Source organism: Spermophilus citellus, assembly GCF_964194105.1.
Source record: "Spermophilus citellus genome assembly, chromosome: 2".
NCBI classification, from domain to species: domain Eukaryota; kingdom Metazoa; phylum Chordata; class Mammalia; order Rodentia; family Sciuridae; genus Spermophilus; species Spermophilus citellus.
In genome coordinates this window covers 72992659-73015432 of record NC_138183.1, presented here as the reverse complement: position 1 = coordinate 73015432, position 22774 = coordinate 72992659, and the positions used below count along the sequence as shown (strand labels likewise).

Genomic DNA, 22774 nt, shown 5'->3' with positions numbered 1-22774 from the left:
AGTAATTGATCTTGATGGTCTGTGTTCCAGCATGATTTAAACATAATTGAAATGTCAAGTGAGAAAGGAGGAAATGGATATCAAGCATCTTGATTTCAAATGTCCATTTTAATTTTTGTTAATTTCCTCTTGCATTGCCTCTCTTCTAGCATTTCCTATAAAAAAAATGTCAAAACTTGATTTTTTTTTTGAAACTTTCTTAGAATGAAAGTAAGGAATCTTGGTAATATCTTGTACAGACAAAAAAAATACTAGCAGCTTTATTCATTAAAAAGCATTATTTTTGTAAATTTGTTTTCCAACTTAACATTCATGGGGTGCCTACTATGTACATGGAACTACAGGAAGATAAATAAGACCTGGACCTAGCTGTAAGGGATGATATAATGGATACTAAAACACACAGACATGAATGCATGAGAGGGTCATGCATTCTCTGATAAAGGCACACAATATAAGAAGAGCACCAGGAAAAATGCCCATGTAGGCCCCCCCTACACACACAAGAACCCTTTCAGATGTGCTAATTGTCCTCAAAAATGGCAATATAATTGATTTCTCCTCTTCTCCTTTCCATTAAAATCTGGATCTAATCTGACGGTCAGACTAGATGACAGAAAAGAAAAACTAATATTTGGTCCTCTCTTGCGTACTTTAAAAGTGATTCACTCTGAATAGGATTGCAAAAAGTTGGTAAAGAAAAATTATTTGAGCTGGTGTGGTGGTATCTTATGTGTTTGTGTGTCTATATACATATACATATATATAGATATCATTACATTGAATTTACATATTTAAGTTCAATGCAATGAGTTTAATCCAAGAAATTCATTTAATAATGTATAATTAACATAGTCATAATAATCCTATTGAATCATAATTATTATATATAAATGCCTGTACTATAGTTTTATACATACCTATATGTTTAAAATTGAACTGAAAACATATAGAAAGAACTGGCTTTCAAAATCAATCTATCAATCACTAGGTATTTTTGAATGTTTATTTTAAGTAACATGGGTACTAGAAAATGAAGCAGAACTTTCCTCAAGGGATGTGTGTACAATTCCATTTAAATTAATATAATAATAATTTTTAATTAAATGTTATAATTTCTGAGAAGTCAGGAAGTTCCACAGAGGATTACTGCAACTTTTGCCTCATAAAGATATGGAAATATAGCCATGTAAAGACACAGACATATAGCTACCTATGTCATTGTATCCAAACTCTACATTTATTTTGTTATAGTTTGCTCTTTAATCCCTCTATGAGTTAAGTCTATGAATGAAGCATGGACTTTAAAAAACAATTATCTAGTTTAGGGAATAAAATGTCATGGAGGAGAAAAGTGTTATTGATCTGAATGAACAAAACAGATCCCTATATTGATTTAATTTGCATTAGAATTGCTCCACTCTCAACTCACTGGGAAACTATGTCTTTGGACATGAAGAGTAAACATCAAAAAAATCATAGCGGGGCAATCCCTTATTATAGAGAAATTCCTTTTAAAGAACCACTGTCTACAATTTTCAGAAAACCCATCAATGCCAGGTGAAGATTTCAAAGGTATCTATTACATTCCCCAAAGATTTGCTTAGCTAACACTCGACCACTTGTTTTACAGAAAACATTCACAACAAGCATGTGATTATGGAACTTCAGCATACCTAACAGTCACCTGGAGAGCTTTAGAGCATATAGATTCCCCTGATTCCCCTGTATGTCCCGATTCTGATGGACCAGGGGTTGGGTCCAAGAAACTATTCGAAACTAAACCCCAGGCGATTCCAATGAGAGTAGTCCGTGGACCACATTTTCAGAAGTTACATTACAATTTATAAAAATTAGATTTTTTTTTTTTACATTTCTCTGATGTTTTCAAAAATAGCTTCTTCCATTTCTACGCCTTAATTGCATTCTCCTCACAAGTCACTGTACTGGTGCCCCAGGCACATTGTACCCTCTGCTGCATTTAGTCTCTGGAACCCAATTGACTTGAAAAGTGTATTTACCATGAATCGCCTCATTTAGTTCTTTACCACAGCTGTGCCTGGTTCCAAACATCTGTCAGACTTGGAAATTCTTCCCTGAAGAGCAAGCTATACCATAAAAACACTCATTTGGACAGGAATGACAGACTTAATTTATTTTTATTTACATGCATTTCTTAAGACCATTTTGTTCACTCTCATTTTTCTAAATTATTTCCTGACTAGTTGAAAATATCCATCCAACCAATTAGAAAGGGAAAAAATGATAAGAAAAGCCAAAGTATTTCAAAGTGAAATGGTGCTAGTTGATTGTGAACAATGATTCTCTTCGCTGTAGAAGAGGCATAATCACTAGAACCCACTTTAGAAGTTCAGCCCTGGAACCATCCCACCCCATTTTCCTGTGACTCAACAGTTGTCGGGAACAACCATTAGAGTCCCAACCTCCTATGGGCCTGATTTTTCTATTTAAAGGCTCTGAACTTTTTCTTAATTGAAATCTCAAGTGGAATCAAAATTTACCTAATCACACTGGAGATTTACTCTGTTGAAACCAAGGTTGAAGGCCTAGATCTGTGGCTCTCCTAATCATCCAAATCAGATAGCTTCCTAAAACAAATTGCCCAACAGGAGGCATGAGTTCAGGGAGCTATCATACATCGTTGTAACTATAGTTAAGAACAACATGTAATATGCTTGAAAACTGCTAAGAGTATATTTTAATTGTTCTTACCAGAAAAAGTATAGGAATGAATGCATATGTTAATTGGCTTGATGGAGCCATTCTACAATATGTCTATTATCAAATGTTGTATACTACAAATAGATCATTTTGTCACTCAAATATGATTTTTAAAAATAAGAGGAAAGACAACAGCACAAATTGCGGGGCTCCAACCAGACATTTTCTAATTCAATAAATCTGGTTGAGGTCAGATGATCTGCATGTCAAAGGAGTCCCAGAAGAGGATGATACTGTTGGTCCTGGGACTGACTGTACTGCAAGAGCCATTTTCCTAATGCTTCCTGTGGCTGCTTGGCTCCCAGCTCCAAGACAGCACTAATATCCAGGTCAACTCCCCCTGCCTTTGGGTGGACTCAAGACCCTATACATTCTAGGCCCAAGTTCTCTCTAAAGTCATTGAACACTCCACGAGCCTTCCGTTCACCCTGCAACCCAACCTCATGCTCCTCTACACTGCTCTCAAGTACACCCTGCTTTTACAGATCCGTCTTGTCATGAGGTGGACAAATACATTTACTTACCCACTTCATTTCTAGTAAATTTTTCTCTGCAGTTCTACAAAAACATATCCTCTCCCTCATGAAATGATTTTGGAAAGGTATTAAAATCCACAGGTATGTTTAAAACATATGAGTAAGACTCAAAAAATCCCTATAATTTATCCCTCTCCTCTAGAGGACCTGAATTTTGAATCAATGTGGCTGACATTAGACCTGCTGCTTCTAGAAATGTCGTAGATTAACATCACCCCCCATAGTACCATTAATTACAATGTTTGGGATGTTCTTTATGGAGTTTCCTCTAATTCCCCATGCAAGTCTCAGATGCTGATCATGGACCACGGGATTTATGAAAAGTATATACATCATTGGCCACCTGCTTTCTTCAGCCAGAGAAAGACTAAAAATGCATTAAAGTAGAATTCCAGAGATAACTCAAATCCATATTGCTGTTATTTACAAAAGTCTCCTTTTGGTTTCAAATAAGACCTTTATTATCCTAGTTTCTGTACAGCTATTCCAGAGTCAATACATTATTATTTATTCTGGGGATATTCATAGCAAAGCATATGTCCATCCAGAATGGAAACTCCCAAAGGTTTGGAGTAAACAGCTTTATATATGCTTGAAATCTGATGATTACTATGATTAATATCAAGAATCTGTTTCATAGAATCCATGTTTCATCCTCTTGGAGACAGACTCAAATCTGGAGTTCCTTTGGTCTAGGATATCCTTAGTTTTTGCTGTTTGATAGTGTATTTGAAATTTTATCATCATCTCTGGTGCAGAAATGACAGATAGTGGAAGCTCAACTCTGTTGGTGGTGGCTTCCTGGAATGTGTGGAGGATGATTCTGAGGCCATGGCCAGGCTGACAGGAAAGAGTATTGTGATTAACAAAGCCAACTGAGGCAAAGAAAGGAATGTACAGTCAACATACCACAAATGTCTAACCTTACATTGGAACAAAGCCAAAATCTTAGAGATACCCTCCCTATATATAAGACTGCCAGGCAATCAAGTAGTTCATTGAATTTTGAAACCAATAGGAAAAGTAAGAACCCTAGCTAACTTAAAGATACTCAGAAAAAAAGGAAAGTTGTTTTTTAAAATCAATACTGTGAAGCACATTAATGTCTAAATTATTTGATATGACACTTTCCACACACACATGACATAAACGAGATGAAGGACAAGACACTCTGTACTACAAAATATCGTTTGGCTCTTAAGCAAAGGACAAGTTCAAGTCACCAATTGCTTATGGATAATGTATAGGAAATAATAATTTTTTAAAAAATAACTAGAAATAAATCACACAACATGGAACAAAAAGAGAAAACTGGGGCTGGGTTGTGGTTCAGTGAAAGAGCACTTGCCTCACACATGTGAGGTACTGGGTTCAATCTTCAGCATCACATAAAAACAAATAAAAAAATTTTAAAAAAGAGAGAAAACTATTTTCCCCAACATCTTAAAGTAGCATATGGGGTTAGAAGAAATAATTTGACAAATTACTTTGTGAAAGATAAAGATTTTTCTTTCCCCACACCTGACCCTCTCTCCAACAGCATGCTTAAGGCATTGGAATTAATGTTTTTAAAGCTTCTACATGCAAGAGCCCTATCTAAACATGTTACCTGTTAAATTCTATAAAACAGTTATGATTATTTTCCCCATTTTATAAATGAAGAAATTGAGAACAGAAAAGTTATGTCATTGGCCAATCATTTTGCAGCTAGTGAGTGGCCTGCCCAGGCAAATTGAGGCCGGAACTGTGCTCTCAGCACCTACAGCATATTGCTTCCTGAGAAGATGAGACCAGGAGGTTTATTTTGCTTGCCCTGGAGTTGAGCTATTTCAGACAACAAAGGAGGCTGCATCCAGCTTCCATCTTCTCCCATATACTAGTTATCGTCTCTGAATAAATCTTGAGCCAATACTTAAAGCCCATCCATTGAAGGAGCACCCATATTTCGCCTGCCTGAGGGTTCCACACAACTCAAGCCAGCTCTGATTCTGTCTTTCATGCAGAGCCCAAAACAATAAATATTTTGACTGTCCCTCTTGCCTGGCTATGGGCAATATTCCTAATGGGATTTTACTTGGAATGAGCACAGAGGATATGCTCCACTTACCATTTTGGCAGAAAACCTACCTGACTATGTTACAGTCCCTGTGTTCTTTGGCAACATTTCATTTTCTACTCTTGGGCACATTCATAACCAAAAAGCAAAGTAAAGAAGAGAAATTGCATAGACAGAGCCAGCACTCTTCAGGATCTGATACCTCAAGATCCAGCTAGACCTAGCCCAGGTGGAGAGTCTGGCAGCCCCGTCAGCCTTAAGAGCATTGCTGTCCAGTAGATTCCATCATCATGGAAACTTAGATATCTGTGGCGTCCTCCCAGGAAGGTTCTGAGCACTTGAATTGGGGCTAGTGCAACTAAGCAATCAAATTTTAATTCTATTTAATCATAATTAAATTTAAATAGCCACAGATGGCTAGCAACCTCTACATGGGGTGGCATAGCTCTTACATTCCACCAAACCAGGAATGCCGGAACATCTAATAGATTGCCAATGTATTTGATATTGCTGCCTTCATATTTTCATTACATTATTTCATCCAACATTACATATTCTGCCACTCATATTTTTAAGCAACTATTACGGTCTAAGCTCCAGTATAAGCACTGGCAATAGCACACCAGTAAACAAAAAGACAAAACTTCCTGTCCTTCTGAAGCTTATATTTTAGTGAGGTTATATAGATGATGAATAACCATACTGTATAATATTTTAGAGGTGATATACTATGGGGAAAAGAGTAGAGTAAGGGGAGTCAGTATAAAAGTAGCAGAAAAGCCTTTGGCCTTAGACACTCGCTTGGTCCTAAGTGAAGGGGAGAAGAGGATAGCCGAGTAATAAGGTGAATCCTGTGTATCCAGGGGTTTACAGTCTAGTCGGGGTTTGTTTAAGTCAATCTGTGTTATTAAATGCCCTGTGCAAATACAGAACCCAAAGTTTTTCCTACAGTAGATACTGAGCACCTCTCCTACCACCCTCCACCCCACCCCATCCAGTATCTACCTCCTGTTTCCTATGTTATATATAGCTTTGCCTTCTATTTTACCATAGCCATCTCAGGATTTTAGAGTGGGGGAAAAAATCAAAAAGAACAAAGATTAAAAAAAAAATCAGCAATGATCACTTTGTGTGTAGCAGCAATGAAATTTGCCAAAAAAAAAAAAACCAGATTGTACCATCATTTTTTTTTAGTTGTAGTTGGACATAATACCTCCACTTTATCCATTTATTTTTTTATATGGTGCTGAGGATCAAACCCAGCACCTTGCACATGCTAGATGAGCCACAACCCCAGCCCCAGTTGTACCATCATTATATAGACATTCTGCCCTCAACATGTCAGTTTCACTAAGTTCTTTCTAACTAGCTCAAATGACCAGATGAAATCCTCAAACAAAAGCGTAGGTGAATAGTTTTTCTAGGCTAGACACTAAAGCAATATCAGAGCTGCTATTTCTTTCACAGGTCTTAGCTGGTAGAGCCATTTATATCTGACCATCAGTAAAAAGTTGAGCAAAATAACCCCTAAGCCCATTTAGTTGTTCCATTCAATCTTTTCCATCCATCTTTCTAACTAGTATTTTCTCAAAAACATCAACATCAGTCAGTTAAGTGTGATTTTAACATGAATCATCACTTATCCTAAGAGTTATTCTTAGGGCTTCTAATTGTTGAACAAAGTATTTATATATCTTTTAATCAACTAAAAGACACCCTAGCCATCTAATATAGTGAGGAAATAATTCTGGGAAAATAGTGGCTCCTAGAAATCACATTACTGAGTCTTCTCACACGTGATATGAAACATTCTATCTCAGATACAAAACCATTTGTACCCAAACAAGTCATTAACTATATTAATACACTGAGCTGCACCTGTACATTTACATTCGCATAATCCATTTTCAGAAATTCTTCCCTACTGTCTTGTCCTCTAAGCCCAGCTGACTCTTATCAGCTATAATCTGCAGGCTTCATATTCTTCACCCATAAAATGGTTGCTCTAAAGTTATATTCTTCCTTCACCTTGAAGTTCAAATGCCCTGGTAGAATTTTCTGATTAGTGCCTTCACTAAAGAAATACAGACTTCAAGCCAGGCACAGTGGTACATGCCTATAATCCCAGAAGCTCAGGAGGCTGAGGCAGGAGGATCCCCAGTTCAAAGCCAGCCTCAGCAAAGGCAAGGTGCTTAGCAGCTCAGTGAGACCCCGTCTCTAAATAAAATACAAAATAGGGCTGGGGATGTGGCTCAGTGGTCAAGCTCCTCCAAGTTCAATCCCTGGTATCAAAAAAAAAAAAAAAAAGATATACAGACTTCAGAAATCTCAAATTCTGATTAGCAGGAGCTCAAATTCTGATTAGCAGGAGGAGGTGACAGTTGAGTGAGGTGGCATGGAATTTTATAAGGGTAATGACTTCAGGGAATCCTGGCATCACAATTTGTTTCTGCATGACCTTTATAAATATGATCCGACATATCTGGGCTCTCTTCAGAGACATCCTGGCTACATGGCTTTGAATTGGGGTCTTTTCCATCCCATTCACAGAAATGTTTTATCCAACATTTATAGAAATACTAAAATCTGATTTTTCATAGTGATGGTCCCCTCCAGCTAATTTGCATGCCATTTACCTTGGTTCAGCTTTGAGCTAGCTAAACATCAATGGGATTCCCTGCTGGTGCAGAAGACTCTACTTAACAAAAAACTACCAGTTTTTCAACATCTATGTGCTAGGACAATGGTGCTTTCTATACAGTATTTTCCCACCTCTACCATCACTAAATATATCAACCTTAAAAGACATGCTGCTTCCATTTAACAGACAAGAAGACAAGATTGAATAATCTGTCTTGGGTCTCTCATTAGTAAATAAAGGAACTGTATTGCAACCAAAGGCACCATATCATAGCAACTTCATTATTCACTCCATCTTCTACAGCAGATTACAAAACCCACCATGTATATTATGAAATTAGCTGAAAAATATATATCATGCTGTGTTGACTTGTAAGAGAGAACTACTTCCATGTGTCAAAACTGAGATTTGTGTGAGGGAAATCACCTTGATATCACAAAAATCCTTAAGGTCTTCACACAGTTGTTGAGCATTTTTATGAGCAAAAACATTATGGGGGAGATGCAAGTACGTAAGACTAACTGTTCCAGACAAAAACTACAAAGCAGTTCAAAGGGAGAGCTAAAGTAGTATCCAGAAATAAAATCACTCAAAGCCTTTTGAGATGGATGATCAATTTCTAAACTCCCCATGAATTAATTTTTTTAAAAAAATGATAGAGTCAGGTGCAGTGGCATACACCTGTAATCCTAGAAGCTCAGGAGGCTGAGACAGGAGGATATCACGTTCAAAGCCAGCCTCAGCAACTTATGAGGCCCTAAATAACTAAGCAAGACCCTGTCTCAAAATAAAAAAATAAAAAACAGGCTGAGGATGTGACTCAGTGATTGAATGCTCCTGGGTTCAATCCCTGGTACTGGAAAAAAAGAGAGAAAGAGACCAACTATATTCTTAGAAATTAATCTGATTAAGAAAAAGGATAAAAGAAAATCAAGTGGTTGGAAGGTAAAACTATGTCACTTCTCCTGTTTTCCCAAAAAGGTTTGAAGTCGGTCCCACCATGAGAACAAAGACAACATGGTCTCCCAACAGAGCAGGCAGCTTTTCATTCAGTCAATTCACAAGCATCCCTCCAGAGCCAACATTGAACCATAAACTCTTCTAGAACTTAAGGTACCAGCAAAACAAGCAATCTCTGCTTTAAGCAGTTCATAACTGGAGGAGACGTGAAATATTTTTCCATAAAATGTAATAATTATAGTAGTAGATGTCAAGTGCTTTGAGAACATCATGAAAATGGTAGTCAGAGACTTTTACACAGGATGTAGAGTTTGAACTGAGTTTTAAATGATGAGCTCAGGAGTAAAGAATATTCTAAGCAGTTGACACCGCAAGTTCAAGGGCATAGTGGTATGCAAAAGTCTGGTGGACTTGGGACATTCAGTGTTTGGAACACATGTGTTCAGCACTGATGGAATGATTCTTCTCTAATGCAAACATGATTCTATCCTACCCTTTCTAAAAGAGTACTCCATCACTAACAAGATAACAACATCTCAACTTACACATACATACCACAATTAGATGTTGAAGAGAGAATTCACTAAGAGGTTGGTGAGGCTGATTACCACTGAAATATGGAGCAGACTGCTACTTCACAATGTCTCATCTGAACAGGAGCACTTAATGGGGTTGTCGTCAACATCATCACATCCATATATCTCTTCTTGACATATTGTGCCTTTTTCCCCATCAAGAATCCCCTCCTCTTGAATCTGGGCTGCTCTAGAGACTGGCCTGATTAATCAAATGCAAGGAAATGACATTCTGGGACTTCTGAGGCCAAGTCATAAGAAACCTTGAAAGTTATGCCTGTCTTCTTTTAATACTCTCACTTGGAACCCTCACTGTAGGAAAGACCAATTTCCATGCAAGTTTACCTTACATTCATCAGGGAGAGAGCAATGCATCTCAAGCTATAGCTCTCTCAGCTATTCCAGGCCAGGTGCCAGACTTGGAACCAAGAAAATGACTTGGACATTACAGCCCCAGAAGATGACACATGCAGAATTAAGGCCCCAGTCACACAGGGCCATCTGACCCACGAAGGCTTCTTCAGCCATTCCAGCTGAGGCCCCAGATATCACTGGGCCAAAAGAAAAAGAAAAGGTCATCTGCTCTGTGCTCTGTCTGGTCCATAAAATAATAATAAATAAATGCTGTTTCATACCCTTAAGTTTTGAGGTATGTTACCTATTAATAGATTACCAGGATATATGGTATATAACCATGTAGAGCTGAATAGTATTCCCATTAAACCCCTAAAACAGTGCCTGCCACATAAGAGGTATCGGTATGGTTTGTTGAATAAATGACTAAGTAAATAAGTGTGTAAATATCTTCATGGGGTGTTTGCAAAACTCCGTATAATGAAGCTTTCTAAATATAAGTATCTTCATTTCTCAAGTGTAAGAAAGAATTGGTGGTCTCTAAACCCCCTGAAGTAGAACAGTGTCTTGTCCAGCCTAAACCAAAGGTCTTTCCAAGACTGCAGAGCACTATTAATTTCAGGAGAGAATTCTGCATTGTACACAAAGGGCAGACCACAGATTACCCTACTCAATAGAAAGGAATATATCAGGGACTCTTTCCTAAGAAGCATGATAGCATTTGAAAAAATAGCAAATGTTTATATAGGACTTGTTATGTGCCGGGCACTTTTCTAAGCCTTTTATGAAGATGAATTCATTTAACATTCATAAGTCTATGAGATAAGCACTATTATAATTTCCATCTTACATACGTGAAAGAACAAAGTATAAATAACTTGCACAAGGTCACACAGCCAGCTGGTGACAGCCTAAATCCAGAAAGCCTGGCCCTGCTGGTCATGATGCCTCTATTAACAATGCTCTACTGCCTCTCTGGGGAGAATCATGCTGTTACTTTTGGCCCCAGAGCTATGGCATTTAGGAGGAAGTAGCAACTGTCACCCAGGGGATGGGAAGGAGGGGCAGAAGGAGAGTAGGGAAATGCCATTCTCTAGGACCATAGTCAAGACACATAACTTTCTGTGTCCTTTCTGTAATTTTTGGTAATTTGCTTTGGCTTCAAACAAATGATAAAATTCCATTTTTTCTTGAGAGAATTCGAGATTCTGTGGGAAATGATGTCTTTTAAGTACCAAATTGTGGTATTAACAGCTTTTTATTTATATAAGAAAAATTTTCTCATTTTGTGTCTGAAGAAACTAATAGAATCTATGGGGGTCACAGGAAGGGCTCCTCTCCTCGAAAGCCATTAATTAACTTGAGATTAGCTCTTATAGTCTTGCTGAATTCTAAATGTATTTTCTGATTTTCATATCTAGGAACAAAAATCTGATATTACAGATAATTAAATTTATTCTAAGAAAAGTATGTCTGTATGTGGGCTGTATTACCAGTGCTTTAATAGAATACTAATTGCAAACTCTGGGGAGTTTTGTTGGTTATCCTGAGCCCTGGATAAATATTGACCTATTTTAAATTACTCTGTGACTCATCTAAAAGGCTCCAGATCACAAGTGCAGCATTTAAATGGAGACACAAATGCCATAGTAAAGACATTTTCTTCACTTAAATGATTATACTTCTTATCACAAAGCACTCTAATTTTAGGTGTACCAAAAATAACATTGGTACATATGGAGTCACAAATTAACAGTTTCCATAAATAATACCACTTTGTCAAAGAGCCAATCCTAAAAGTGAAGTTTCACATAATACTACAACCATGTTTGGATGTGAAGAAATTTTCAATCACTATTCCAGTGCCATAAAAAGAAATCTAAAATGGGCTTATCTCTAATTTTGCTGCTGATTAAATATCACAGTCAACATTCTTAAATTACTCCAATGTCATACAGAAGAAAAGTTGGAAGAGATAGAAAAACAATCATTTAAAGCAGGCTCTCAGCCACAGTGGCACACACACACCTGTAATCCCAGAAGATTTAAGAGACTGAGGCAGGGTGGTCACAAGTTCAAGACCAGCCTTGGCAATTTAGCAAGACCCTAGCTCAAAGAAAGAAAAAGACCTGGGGGTATAGCTCAGTGACAAAGTGCTCCTCAGTTTAATCCCCAGCAACACACACATACCTTCCAAAATCCTAAGGAATATGACCACAAAAGAGAGGGTCTATGAGGAAGACAGAATATAAATCTTTATACCAAGCAGAAAATATCCAACTTAGCAAAGACTTATTAAAAAAAAAGGTGAGAAGCAATCTTCAAACTATCAAATGCTCTTTGCTGTGATCATAGTTTACCAATTTTCCCTTATCTTCCCTATACTTGTCTGATCACCTTCAAATGTTCTCTGAATACAATATACGTGTTATACAGAAAGGAAAGCATTTTCCTACAGAAAAATAAGCTTAAATTTCTACCTGCAATGCAGATCATTAATAAGCTAAGGACACACTGAGAGAATACATAGGAAAAGCAGAATCATGGAGACAAGATTATATAGATTCAACTCAACATGGAGATCATCAAGCTCTGAGATGTAACACAAATCATTTAACCTCCTTTAGGGAGGTCTCCTATTCCACCAAGTGGAACTCACACCTTCTTGCCTCACAACATTGTTATGAGCGTTATCTCCCTAGCATTGCACCCTGCAAACCATGATATACTATGGTTTCAGGAAATGTTGTTTGTAATCTTATTTAAAACAAGTTTATTAAATGTTTGTCAAAGGCATGAGGTGTAATATCTATCATTTCTTTGTTAAGGGGGAAATTTGAAATGTTAGGGAGCTGTTAAAGCAAAATGACACCAAAATGATGTTTTCTTCCTGATGCAATTAGAAGGATGGAGAAAGGATTGAACTAGGAATATTGGTTATTTGCCATTTAATGAATACTACATAATGTTTTGGATAGATCAAAACACTTTTGTTCTTTGTCATATCATTTTTGTTCTATCAGCAATTGGTATTTCCACTTTGGGAAAGACCAGCATACTTCTTGCATTCTGTGGTCCTTGTTGCTAAGTGATTTATCCAAAGATATAACCTCAGTCAGTTGTGAAACTGGGCTCAACAGTATAAGATTTTTCATGTCTTCAAGCTCTCCTAATCAGTAAAAACCTAAACTAGCTTAACTGCACATAATTCCTCAATTTTTTACAAAGTGGCAGACTGAATGCAAATGACAGGCAGATCTCTCAAACAGTTAATGACCTCGGGGAATTTGAATTTTATTACAGATGGTTAGCAATGGAAAACAAATTTTGAATTGTAATAAAAATTAAAGACCTGCAGATGAATGATCAGACCTATCAAGTGTCTAATCAGGGGAGTCCCTTCTGTCGCTAATCATGTACAACACTTACAGACACTTGACACTGCAGAACTCTCTAAACACATTCTCTTGGATTTCCTATCAAGTAGATATATGCCCAGGTATGAGTGCTCTTCAAGAAAATTAATTGGCAACACAAATGTGATTGTGTCACTTTCCTTAAATGCTTCAATGGCTTCTCAATTGCCTTGGGGATAAAACCCTAAAGCTTTAACATGATTTCCCCCTTGATCTTCTCCATGAAATGGGGCTGCTCACCCTCTTTGGGGCCCCATCTGTTTTTCTAATGTTCTCTCTTTAATCAAATTTTCCTTGCTGTAATAAAAACCTGGGATTATCACCTTATAGAAATAAAAGGTAGAAATAAAAGGTTTATTTTGGCTCATGTTCAGAGGTTTCAGTTTGGTGTTTCAGTCACCTTTTTCACTGCTGTAACTGAAAGAACCGACCTGCACAATTGTAGAAGAGGAAAAGTTCATTCAGGAGCTCACGCTTTGAGAGGTCTCAATCCATAGACAGCAGGCTCTATTCTTCCTGGCTTGGGGTGAGGCAGGATATTATGGTAGAAGGGTGTCCCAGAGGGAACCAGCTTACAGTGTGATCAGAAGCAGAGAAAGAGAGACTCCACTCTCCAGATACAAAATATATACCCCATAGTCATGCCCCCAATGAACCACTTCTTCTAGTTGCACCCCACCTGTCTCCAGTTACCACCTAGTTAATCCCATCAAGGATTAGTTTGCTGATTGGTTTAAGGTTATAACCCAATCATTTCTCCTCCAAACATTCTTGCATCATCTCACATGTGAGCTTTTGGGGGACACCTCACATCCAAACCATAACAGTCAGTGACCCATTGGCTCTATTATTTGTTCCTGTGGCAGCACATTATATGGTGAAAGCATGAGGCAGGGAAAACTGTTTGGCATTTCGGGATGTTAAAAAAAAAAAAATAAAGAGCAGAAGAGGCCTGAATATCACTTTCAAGGGTACACTCCCAGTGACTCAAAACCTCCAATAGACCCCAGTTCTTGAAGCTTCCACCCTCTCCCAATGGCACCAATATGGAGGCCAAGCCATCACCACATGAGCCTTTGGAGGACATTCAGGATCCAAAGTATGATACTCTCCATACTCCAGTCATACTAACTTCCTTTTATCTTCTCCAAAAAGAGGCCTGTTCATACCACGTTCATCTACTCTTTCGCAGCTGCATCACTTCTAATCCTGTGAATGCTCATCCTTCAAGTTTCAGATGAAATAGCACTTTCTCAGAGAAGTCTTCCTTGAACCCCTCAGATTATCTGTCATAATCTTCTCTACTTCTTGAACACTGAGACTGCAGTTGAATTGCTGGTGAATGTCATTATATTCTACTGGCACATAACTCCCTGAAGTGGGAAGTGTATATATCTTATCTATCCCTGTGTCTCTGGCATATACTACAGTGTCTGGCACTAAGTAGACATTCGCCATTCATCTACTAATGAAGAGATACAGTAGAGCCAACTAGAATAACCTAGAAAATCTTGAGAGAAGATTTGGTATCATTTTCCCCCCAACACCATCTGGACCATTCTCTTTTTCTAAATATTGATTTGGATCTTTCTGGAGAAGGATGGGTAAAGGGGGAACTCAATCTTCCATCCATTTAAGTGACTTTGAAGGTCCTGGGTGTGGTTCCATCCTGGGGGATGCTATCCTTTTCAAAATAAAACCACTGTAATATCCAACCCAGTGGGCTCAGATAAACCCCACACAAGCCAGAGCACAGCAGGGCACTCAAAATACAACATTCTTAAGTATCTTGCTTTCTCTTAAGCAATAAAAATCAGTCTTACTTTCATGTTGAAGGAAATCCCACAACTATCTACTCCAGTAGCCACAGTAGTGAATAGAGGAAGACATGTGATACACTTGGGGCAAAAAGAGGCAGCATGGTAGGATGGCGAGAGCACTGGCCAAAGAGTCAGAAAAGCAGTTCTTGTTCTGAAAACTAGGTTCTGGTTCTGACTCTGCCACTTATTTGCTGTGTGACCCTAAACATTTGGATCCTACTAGCTAAATGCCCTGGCTTTAGAATTGAACAAATCTATTGTCCGTTGGGGTCTTATCATTTACTATTTTATCTAAGAGTTGCTGATACTTCAATAATATAGGCAATGTGCAGGTTGTAAAATACTGGACAAATTATGGAAAATGTTCCACTTGTCCTTGAGAGAACTTTGATCCTTTTGCTTTTGAACAGTGTCTGTTAATAACAAAATGAGCTTTCATTCCCTGCTATTTGATGGCTCCTTTTCTCATCAAGCTAGTGAGAGAGGAGTTAAAAATTAGTTGTGACTGATTCATATTCAAATGTAACTGTGTGTTGATTGACGTGATGCATCTTCCCTACTTTCTTTCATTCTTCTATAGAAAAACCATCTTTTAATAAAATAGCCAATATGATACCTTTTTATGGATCAGACTTTTGTTCACTGCAACAGAGCAAAAACTTGATGTAAAGAGTGATGACCTGAATCATAAGCTGGATAGGCTACCACCTGTATGCTTTTTTTTTAAGGAAACATAAATGCTCTTTGTGCTTATTGATGCTCAAAAATTCATGATTGATATAACTTTTCTTTGCACAATTAGAGACAACTTTGCAATTTACAGGGAAGTGATATAGTCAATTCTTACCAAGATACAGATTATTAATTTGAAAGTGTTTTCTGATGACAATTTGGGGAAGAGGACATTAAACACATGCCATATGGGGGGGGAATAAAAGAAAAAGAGCAACAACAACAAAATGAAATCAATCTTCCTACTTTACTCTGTTAGGTTCTGAAACATTAAAAGGGATTTATTTTTAAATGTACTCTTTTTAAATTATCTCAATTGAAGTAACTATTTTGAGAATAATACAGGAAGACAATCTTATTATCTAAATTCCTCATAATGCTTTCTTGTGTTCTATAACATTTCCATTGCATTCTAGGGTCACTATGGTTAACAATAATTGTACTGGATATTTCAAAATAGCTAAAGAGAAGATTTTAAGTATTACCACAAAGAAATGCTAATTGTATGAAATGCTGGATATGCTAAATACTATGGTTTAATTATTATACAATGTATCAGGTTTTGAAATATCACACCATGCCCCATAACTATGTATGATTATGTATCAATTAAAAATAAATTTTCAAAAGAAATGTATATCAAAGAGGAGCTGGATTGACCTATTTGACATTGGTTTCTATTGCAGACTTATAAATGAATCTTTGAGGGACCAGCTACTGGTGACTATACAGAAGACCTTCACATACACCCGAACCCAAGCTCAACATCTGTTCATCATCCTCATGGAGTGCATGAAAAAGAAGGAATTGGTATGTAATTCCCCATGGGTGGCAGAGGCCTTCTCCATGTGACCCAAATATTTTCTTGAATCATGCACCATTTTTTTTCCCCCTGGTCGAGCTTACAACCCTCCTCAGGCTCACTGGTCCCACCAATTTCCTCACCTAAATAGCAAAGACACAAGTCTTTCAGCCTTGGATTTAATGAAGCATGTGCAGCAGGGTTTTAGCATAATTTCCTTTTAGAGCTCATCTGAATGCTTCCAACTGCCTTAACCAAATGAATTGAGCAAAAATAGGTTTCCTCCTGGGAAATGCTCAAGTTGATCCTTTCTTGGGTTTGGGGTTTCACTTTGCTGGTAAGTAGCAAGTCATTCATGGTACTTTGTGGCAAATATCTTTAGTGACAGCATCCAAACTAATCTGCTAATCCATCATGGTGGAAAATGAAGAGACATACCCAAGAAATGCTAGTAATATCTGTATGCAGTTTCTGAAATGTTGTCTAGTAGCTATTGAAACATTTCTTACATCAGAAAAATGTCTAACAAATGTGGTATAAGGAGAGACCCTCTGGTTAGGGTAAACAGAAATAACATGAGCAAACATTTAACACTTGCTATATGCCAGGCAGGTGCCAGACATCTACTAACTCGTCCATCTTTGTCCTGATCAGAGAGGTATGATTATTGCCTTTACCTTACAGATGAGGAAACATGGACTCACTTGATTAGTAAATGAGAAGCTAGGACTCAAAAACATCGTTTTTTTGTTTTTTTGGTTTTTTTTTTTTTTTTTAATTGTCTCATTGAGGCCTATGTAGTGAATCGCCTATTGAGTATATTCCCATCAGGCCTCAGTTTGCAAAGACAATTTTCAAAGGTCATTTGAGTCCACCCGGTGACAGTGGTAGCAAAACATTTTAAAGAAGAATTGATTATATTAAGCAAGAGGCATCTCTGGAAATCATCCACACAGCCTTTGTGAGAAGTCTTCTGTCAGCTTCCGGGTTTGGGAGGAAATCAAATGGGGAGAAAATGGGGCATGTCTGGTCCAAATCAGGAGAGAATGGGGCTTGTCTGATCTCGATTATCCATAGCCTGGCCACCACAGATACACACATACACACACACACACACACACACACACACACACAGACAAACTGACCAAACCAGCAGTTAGGGTACATGGTCATGACTGCTCTTTTCCCATAGAGCCTCTACCATCCCTGACAGTGCCACCAATGTGCAGCATCCTCCCATCTCAAATTCAGTTCTCTCCACATCTCAGCTCACTTGCTTCCTCCCAAGAAGGAGGTGCCTAAAACTTGAGCTTCCACAAGCCACAGTATGGATTTTCTTGAGTACTGATGATTTTCCAATATTGAGGCCAAAGCTCACTGTAAAAACTTACCAGAGTTATATATTGCAGTCCTGCAAATTTCCCAGAAAGGCAATTCTAGTAAAATTCTAGGAACCAACTGGAGGTCATAAAACCAAATGAAGCTAAATGGACTTCTCTGGGTAGCTCATGGGACTGTTCTGCAAGATGCTGCCTGATAACTGTTGTGTTGCTTAATCGTGACCACTGCTACAAAGGTCAGCTGCATTGTAATCCAAGTTGTTCATTATAAGAAATGTGAAATAGTCCTCACTCCAGGCTAAGTAAATGCATCCTGATCAGGCAATAAGTCATCTTCTATTCACATCTAGGCAGAAACTTTAGGGTTTTTAAGATTATAACTGTAATCAAAATAACTTCCATTTCTGAGGGGCTATTTATGTGCCTGGACAGGACTAGATGTTTTACAAATAAAGTGGATATGAGGTAGCCATTTTTTCCTTCTCTTGCAGAGACATTTAGAGGTGAGGAAATGCATTCACATCCAGGAAAAGGAGAGCTAGAACTGCCTTGTTACAGTGTTATCCACTCACCAGGCTGCATAGCACATAACACAAAACAAAGCATTACATAGTGAAATTCCTCTTTCATATATTTGTCAAGTTTCCATCGATTCCCTTTACAAACTGCTTGGGCTATAATATTCTGAGCCCAATCTAATATTTGCCAAGTTCAGTTAAGGGGTTTGGTTTTAAGGCTTATGTGGTTTCTTTCTCCTGCCAGACTCCAGTGAACTTGCATAGAAAAGACCCACATTAAAAATTTAGCTTATGTCACATGGGTCTCAAGCCAGTGTGGTCTCATGGAAAATATGCCTTGAAGGTCCTTTGAGGTGTCCAGGCAGGTGAGGCCACCCTCACCTGATCACCACATGGAGATGTTGCTGTACTTTCTCCTCAGTTCACAGTTTTGAAGAAATTAATTTCACCTGTTTACTCAAAAGCTGTCAACAGATGTATCCTCCCAGAAACTACTCTGTAGGATAATTCCATCAATTTATTTGCATACAAAAAGAAAAACTGTCCACAACAGCATATTAATCTGAGAACATATTTAAGAATTCGGACTTTAATAATCATCCCCCACCGCCCTTCTTCCTCAAGAGTCATCTGGCCATAAAGAACAGCAAAAACAGGAAAAGAGTACCCAAGTGGCCATCCCCTCCTTGAGGCTGATTCTATATATAGAAACCTCCTCCTTCCAGAGGCTGGTGCCAGCTTCTCCTCCTGTTGCTGCCTCCCAGGGCTCCTGCCTACCCTCTGAGCTGCTGCAGAACTCTTCCCCTATCACCATTGCCAACCTACCAGCCCCATATGGAGGGAACCTTTTGATACCCTACAGTGGAGAAGGACCCACTGGACTCAGCATTGCAAGCCCCATAATACGTATAGCCCTCAAAAAGTCACAGTGACAGACAGCAGTGGCCCAGCTGCTACTTCACCACCTCCATTTCCAAGCCAATAATTTCTAATGACTCTCCTCCCCTAGACCTCCCAGGATATGGTGCTATTCACCTTTCCATCACCTCCCAGTCAAATATAGGACTTACATCTGTACTCAAAGCTGATGCTGTTCCAAAATCCAATGCTTTGAAACCCACTTATCCCTCCAAACACAACTGCCCTACTTGTCCCTGCCCCCATACTGCTGCTTCCTTGATATTGAACCTGACCTTGAATGCCAAGCTTCCCCGTAATTCATTATCCTAAGATCAAATGCCCAAGTAATCCATGTGGAAGTACCTAGATTGCACCTTTCATTTATTTCCCTGTGCCTTGAGAGTACATGCTATGTATTTCTACCCTGGCTTCTCACACCTGTGTGGCCCTGTGCTCTGTCCCAGTGCTTCTCTGAACCACCCACAAAGCTGAGCCATTTGGTTCTCATTCTCCTAGGCCTTCAATAACATAGAGCAATCCTTGTGTTTGTCTTTAATTCATAGCCACTCTCTTTCCCAACAGTTGTTCCAAGTCTTTTATGTTGCAGTTTTAAACCACACCCACATTTTTTAATATATTTTAAATGCTCGCCCTGTGCTGGTTAGCTTTTCCTGTTTAAGACTTTTCTATTCACTATATTTGTAGTTTGATAAATTTCCATTTAAGTTGAGAAATCGTTTATCAGCCTTTTGTGTTTTGAACTTTTTGCCTCTTAATAAACTCTTATCCCAATGACAAAAAGATGCCCTATAGTTTCTTCTAAACCATGTATCTAGTTTCATCTTTCACATGTAATGCACAAACAATCTAGAATTGGCTTTCTGTATATAATACAAAGTAAGGATGACTAATTCACCCTGCATTTCTCACTCATTGGTCCAACCTTACGTCACATAATGACTGCTCTGTCATAATCCAGTTTCCATACCTACCTGAGTCTTTCGGACTTTCCTAATCAGCATAGCTCTATAATAAGCCCTGATGTATGGTAGGGAAAGTCACCCTGCCAGTTGTTTTTCTCTAGGATTGCCAGCTATTTTAGCCCCCACTCATAAATTTTAAAGTCCGTTTGTCAGATTGCTTGTGTCCCCCACCCCAGTACAGAAATCAAAAAATTATTAATTTATGCCCTTAATATTCAACAGAAGGCTTATCCTTCAAAGAAAGCAAGGGCTGTACATTTAAGCTTCCCCCACGCCCTTCCCCTCCATATGCATATGATGGGATCTTGACTGATGCTTTATTTATTCAATCTGGTATCAAAAGAACTAGTATCCTTTTTCTAAGATCATTCTTAAAACTTGGGCTACATATCCCATCACTGAACACTTCCTCTGTGATCTTTCCATAAAGATATGTGGTTTTGAGCAGTAGCCCTCTTCACTCTTCCCTCTGCGTTGAGTTCCACCTTCATCTTCCACCTCCCTACAGATCCAGGGACACTGGGCTCCTCTGTTGGCCCTTCAGCTTCCTTTTCCCACCTTTTCCTTGCCCTTTCTCGCTGCTTTCACCCATAAATGTTGACAATACCTGAAGCTTTGGTCTCAATCTCTTTTTTGTCATTTTTTAAAAGAGATTTTAAAGTTTTCCACAGTAGGAGACTTCTCCTTGAAATTCTGTCTAGTTTTTTCCTTTATATATTTTGAGATTGCTATGAAGTTCATAAACTTTTAAAACTAGCCCTATTCCATTGAGTTATATTTCTATCATTATTCAACAATCTTATTTATTCCCAACAATTGCTTTTCAGTTCATCTGATGTTAATACATTTATATCGGCTTCTTTTTCAGACTTTTCTGAAAAAGTAAATTTCCATTATCTTTTTTATTTCCAACTTTGTTATGTGGGTTTCTTGAAAATGATATATAGCCTTTTCTAAAAGTATATTAGAAGCTCTAATATTGAATGATAAATTTAGATTATTTCCATGTTTTCTGCACTATTTACTCTGAATAACTTTTATGTTTTATTCATTAAGATACACTCCCCTACTGAGTCTCATTTAAGGATTTCACTCTAGTATCCTTTTTGTTCTTGGCTTTGACAATGTCCTCTTTGGAAATTACTCACAAACCTATCTCTGGCTCTAACCTTTTTCTCACTGTTTCCACAATGATAATTGCAACTTACAGGTGGACATTTCTTTGTCACTTCAAGTTTAACAGGTCCAGGAACAAAAATAAATCTCTCTAATACCATCAAATACCTCCCAACCCTACGCCTGCACAATACTCCCTCTTCCAAGTCTTGTTCAGTTCCCTCAGTCTTGGCTTTTTGCTTCTCCTTACCACATTGCCACCCAGACAATAATTGCCAAGTCATCCTGATTTTATGTTGGCTGTGTGTCTCACATTTGCCTCTTCTCCCTTGATTCCAGTAACCACTATTATTTTCTTCAACAGGACCACTTAAGGTCAGAGGGCTTCCTACCTGATCTCTTCATCTCCAGCCTTTTTCACACACTGCTCCAGGCTTTATCTTTTGGGACTCAGTTCTGATTTTTGCCCCTGCATCGCTGAGATAGCTTCAAGGACTTCCTATTGATATTGACTAGTGTCCAAACCATTTAATGTAACTTTGGGGCCCCTCAGTCTGAATGAAGCCTGGAATTTCATTCCTACATGGTTCATTACTTCCCTTTCCCACCCTGTTCCCCAAATAATTCAGGCTTTCCAAATTCCCATAGTATCCTTAACCCAAAAAGTAATTCTGTTCTGTTGCCATTTCCACTTGCTCAAATGACATGGAGCTGCCAGCATCCAATAGTAATATCTCATCCTTGTCTACTGTGATTTTCAATAGAATAGTTCATGGTGTCATTCTATATAATATATATAATAGTTCATGGTTGCCTGGTAGTCTGGGTCTAAGCTGCCATGCATCACTGATCACACAAGGTCCCCACATGATTTATTGTATGTGTAACTCTGCTAGGATTAGTGGTTATAACAACCTGTATTAAATTGTAATTGTCTTAAATGAGATACCTGGCAGTGGCTGGCAAAAAAAAAAAATCTCAATAATTATCTGCTGAATCTACATCTACAGTAAATGAACTTTATCCATTATATGTCTCTTATACACAAAATAATTCATATCCATATTTTCACCCATATAGGTAAAATACGAGACCACATTTAACTGTGTTGAAAAATAATATATTGGATACAACCAATAGTTTTTACTCATTTCTTGACTTCTCCAAGATGACATTAGAAAATGGTGGGGTGGGGGCGGGAGGCAGGGATCTGAAATGTATTCTTCTTACCTTAGAATCTAGACACTTTGCAGTTTTTTCTATTTTGTTACTTGTTTTCGGCA

General features: G+C 38.1%; 1 protein-coding gene across 1 annotated transcript in view; it reads left to right on the top strand.

Annotated features, from left to right (window-relative positions):
* Window positions 1–22774, top strand: part of TRPM3 (transient receptor potential cation channel subfamily M member 3) — a 279668-nt gene that overhangs the window by 71373 nt on the left and 185521 nt on the right. The window contains exon 6 of the mRNA XM_081264172.1: window positions 16519–16642. Within this exon, the coding sequence (XP_081120298.1) occupies window positions 16519–16642 (124 nt within the window). The remainder of the gene's footprint in view (window positions 1–16518; window positions 16643–22774) is intronic.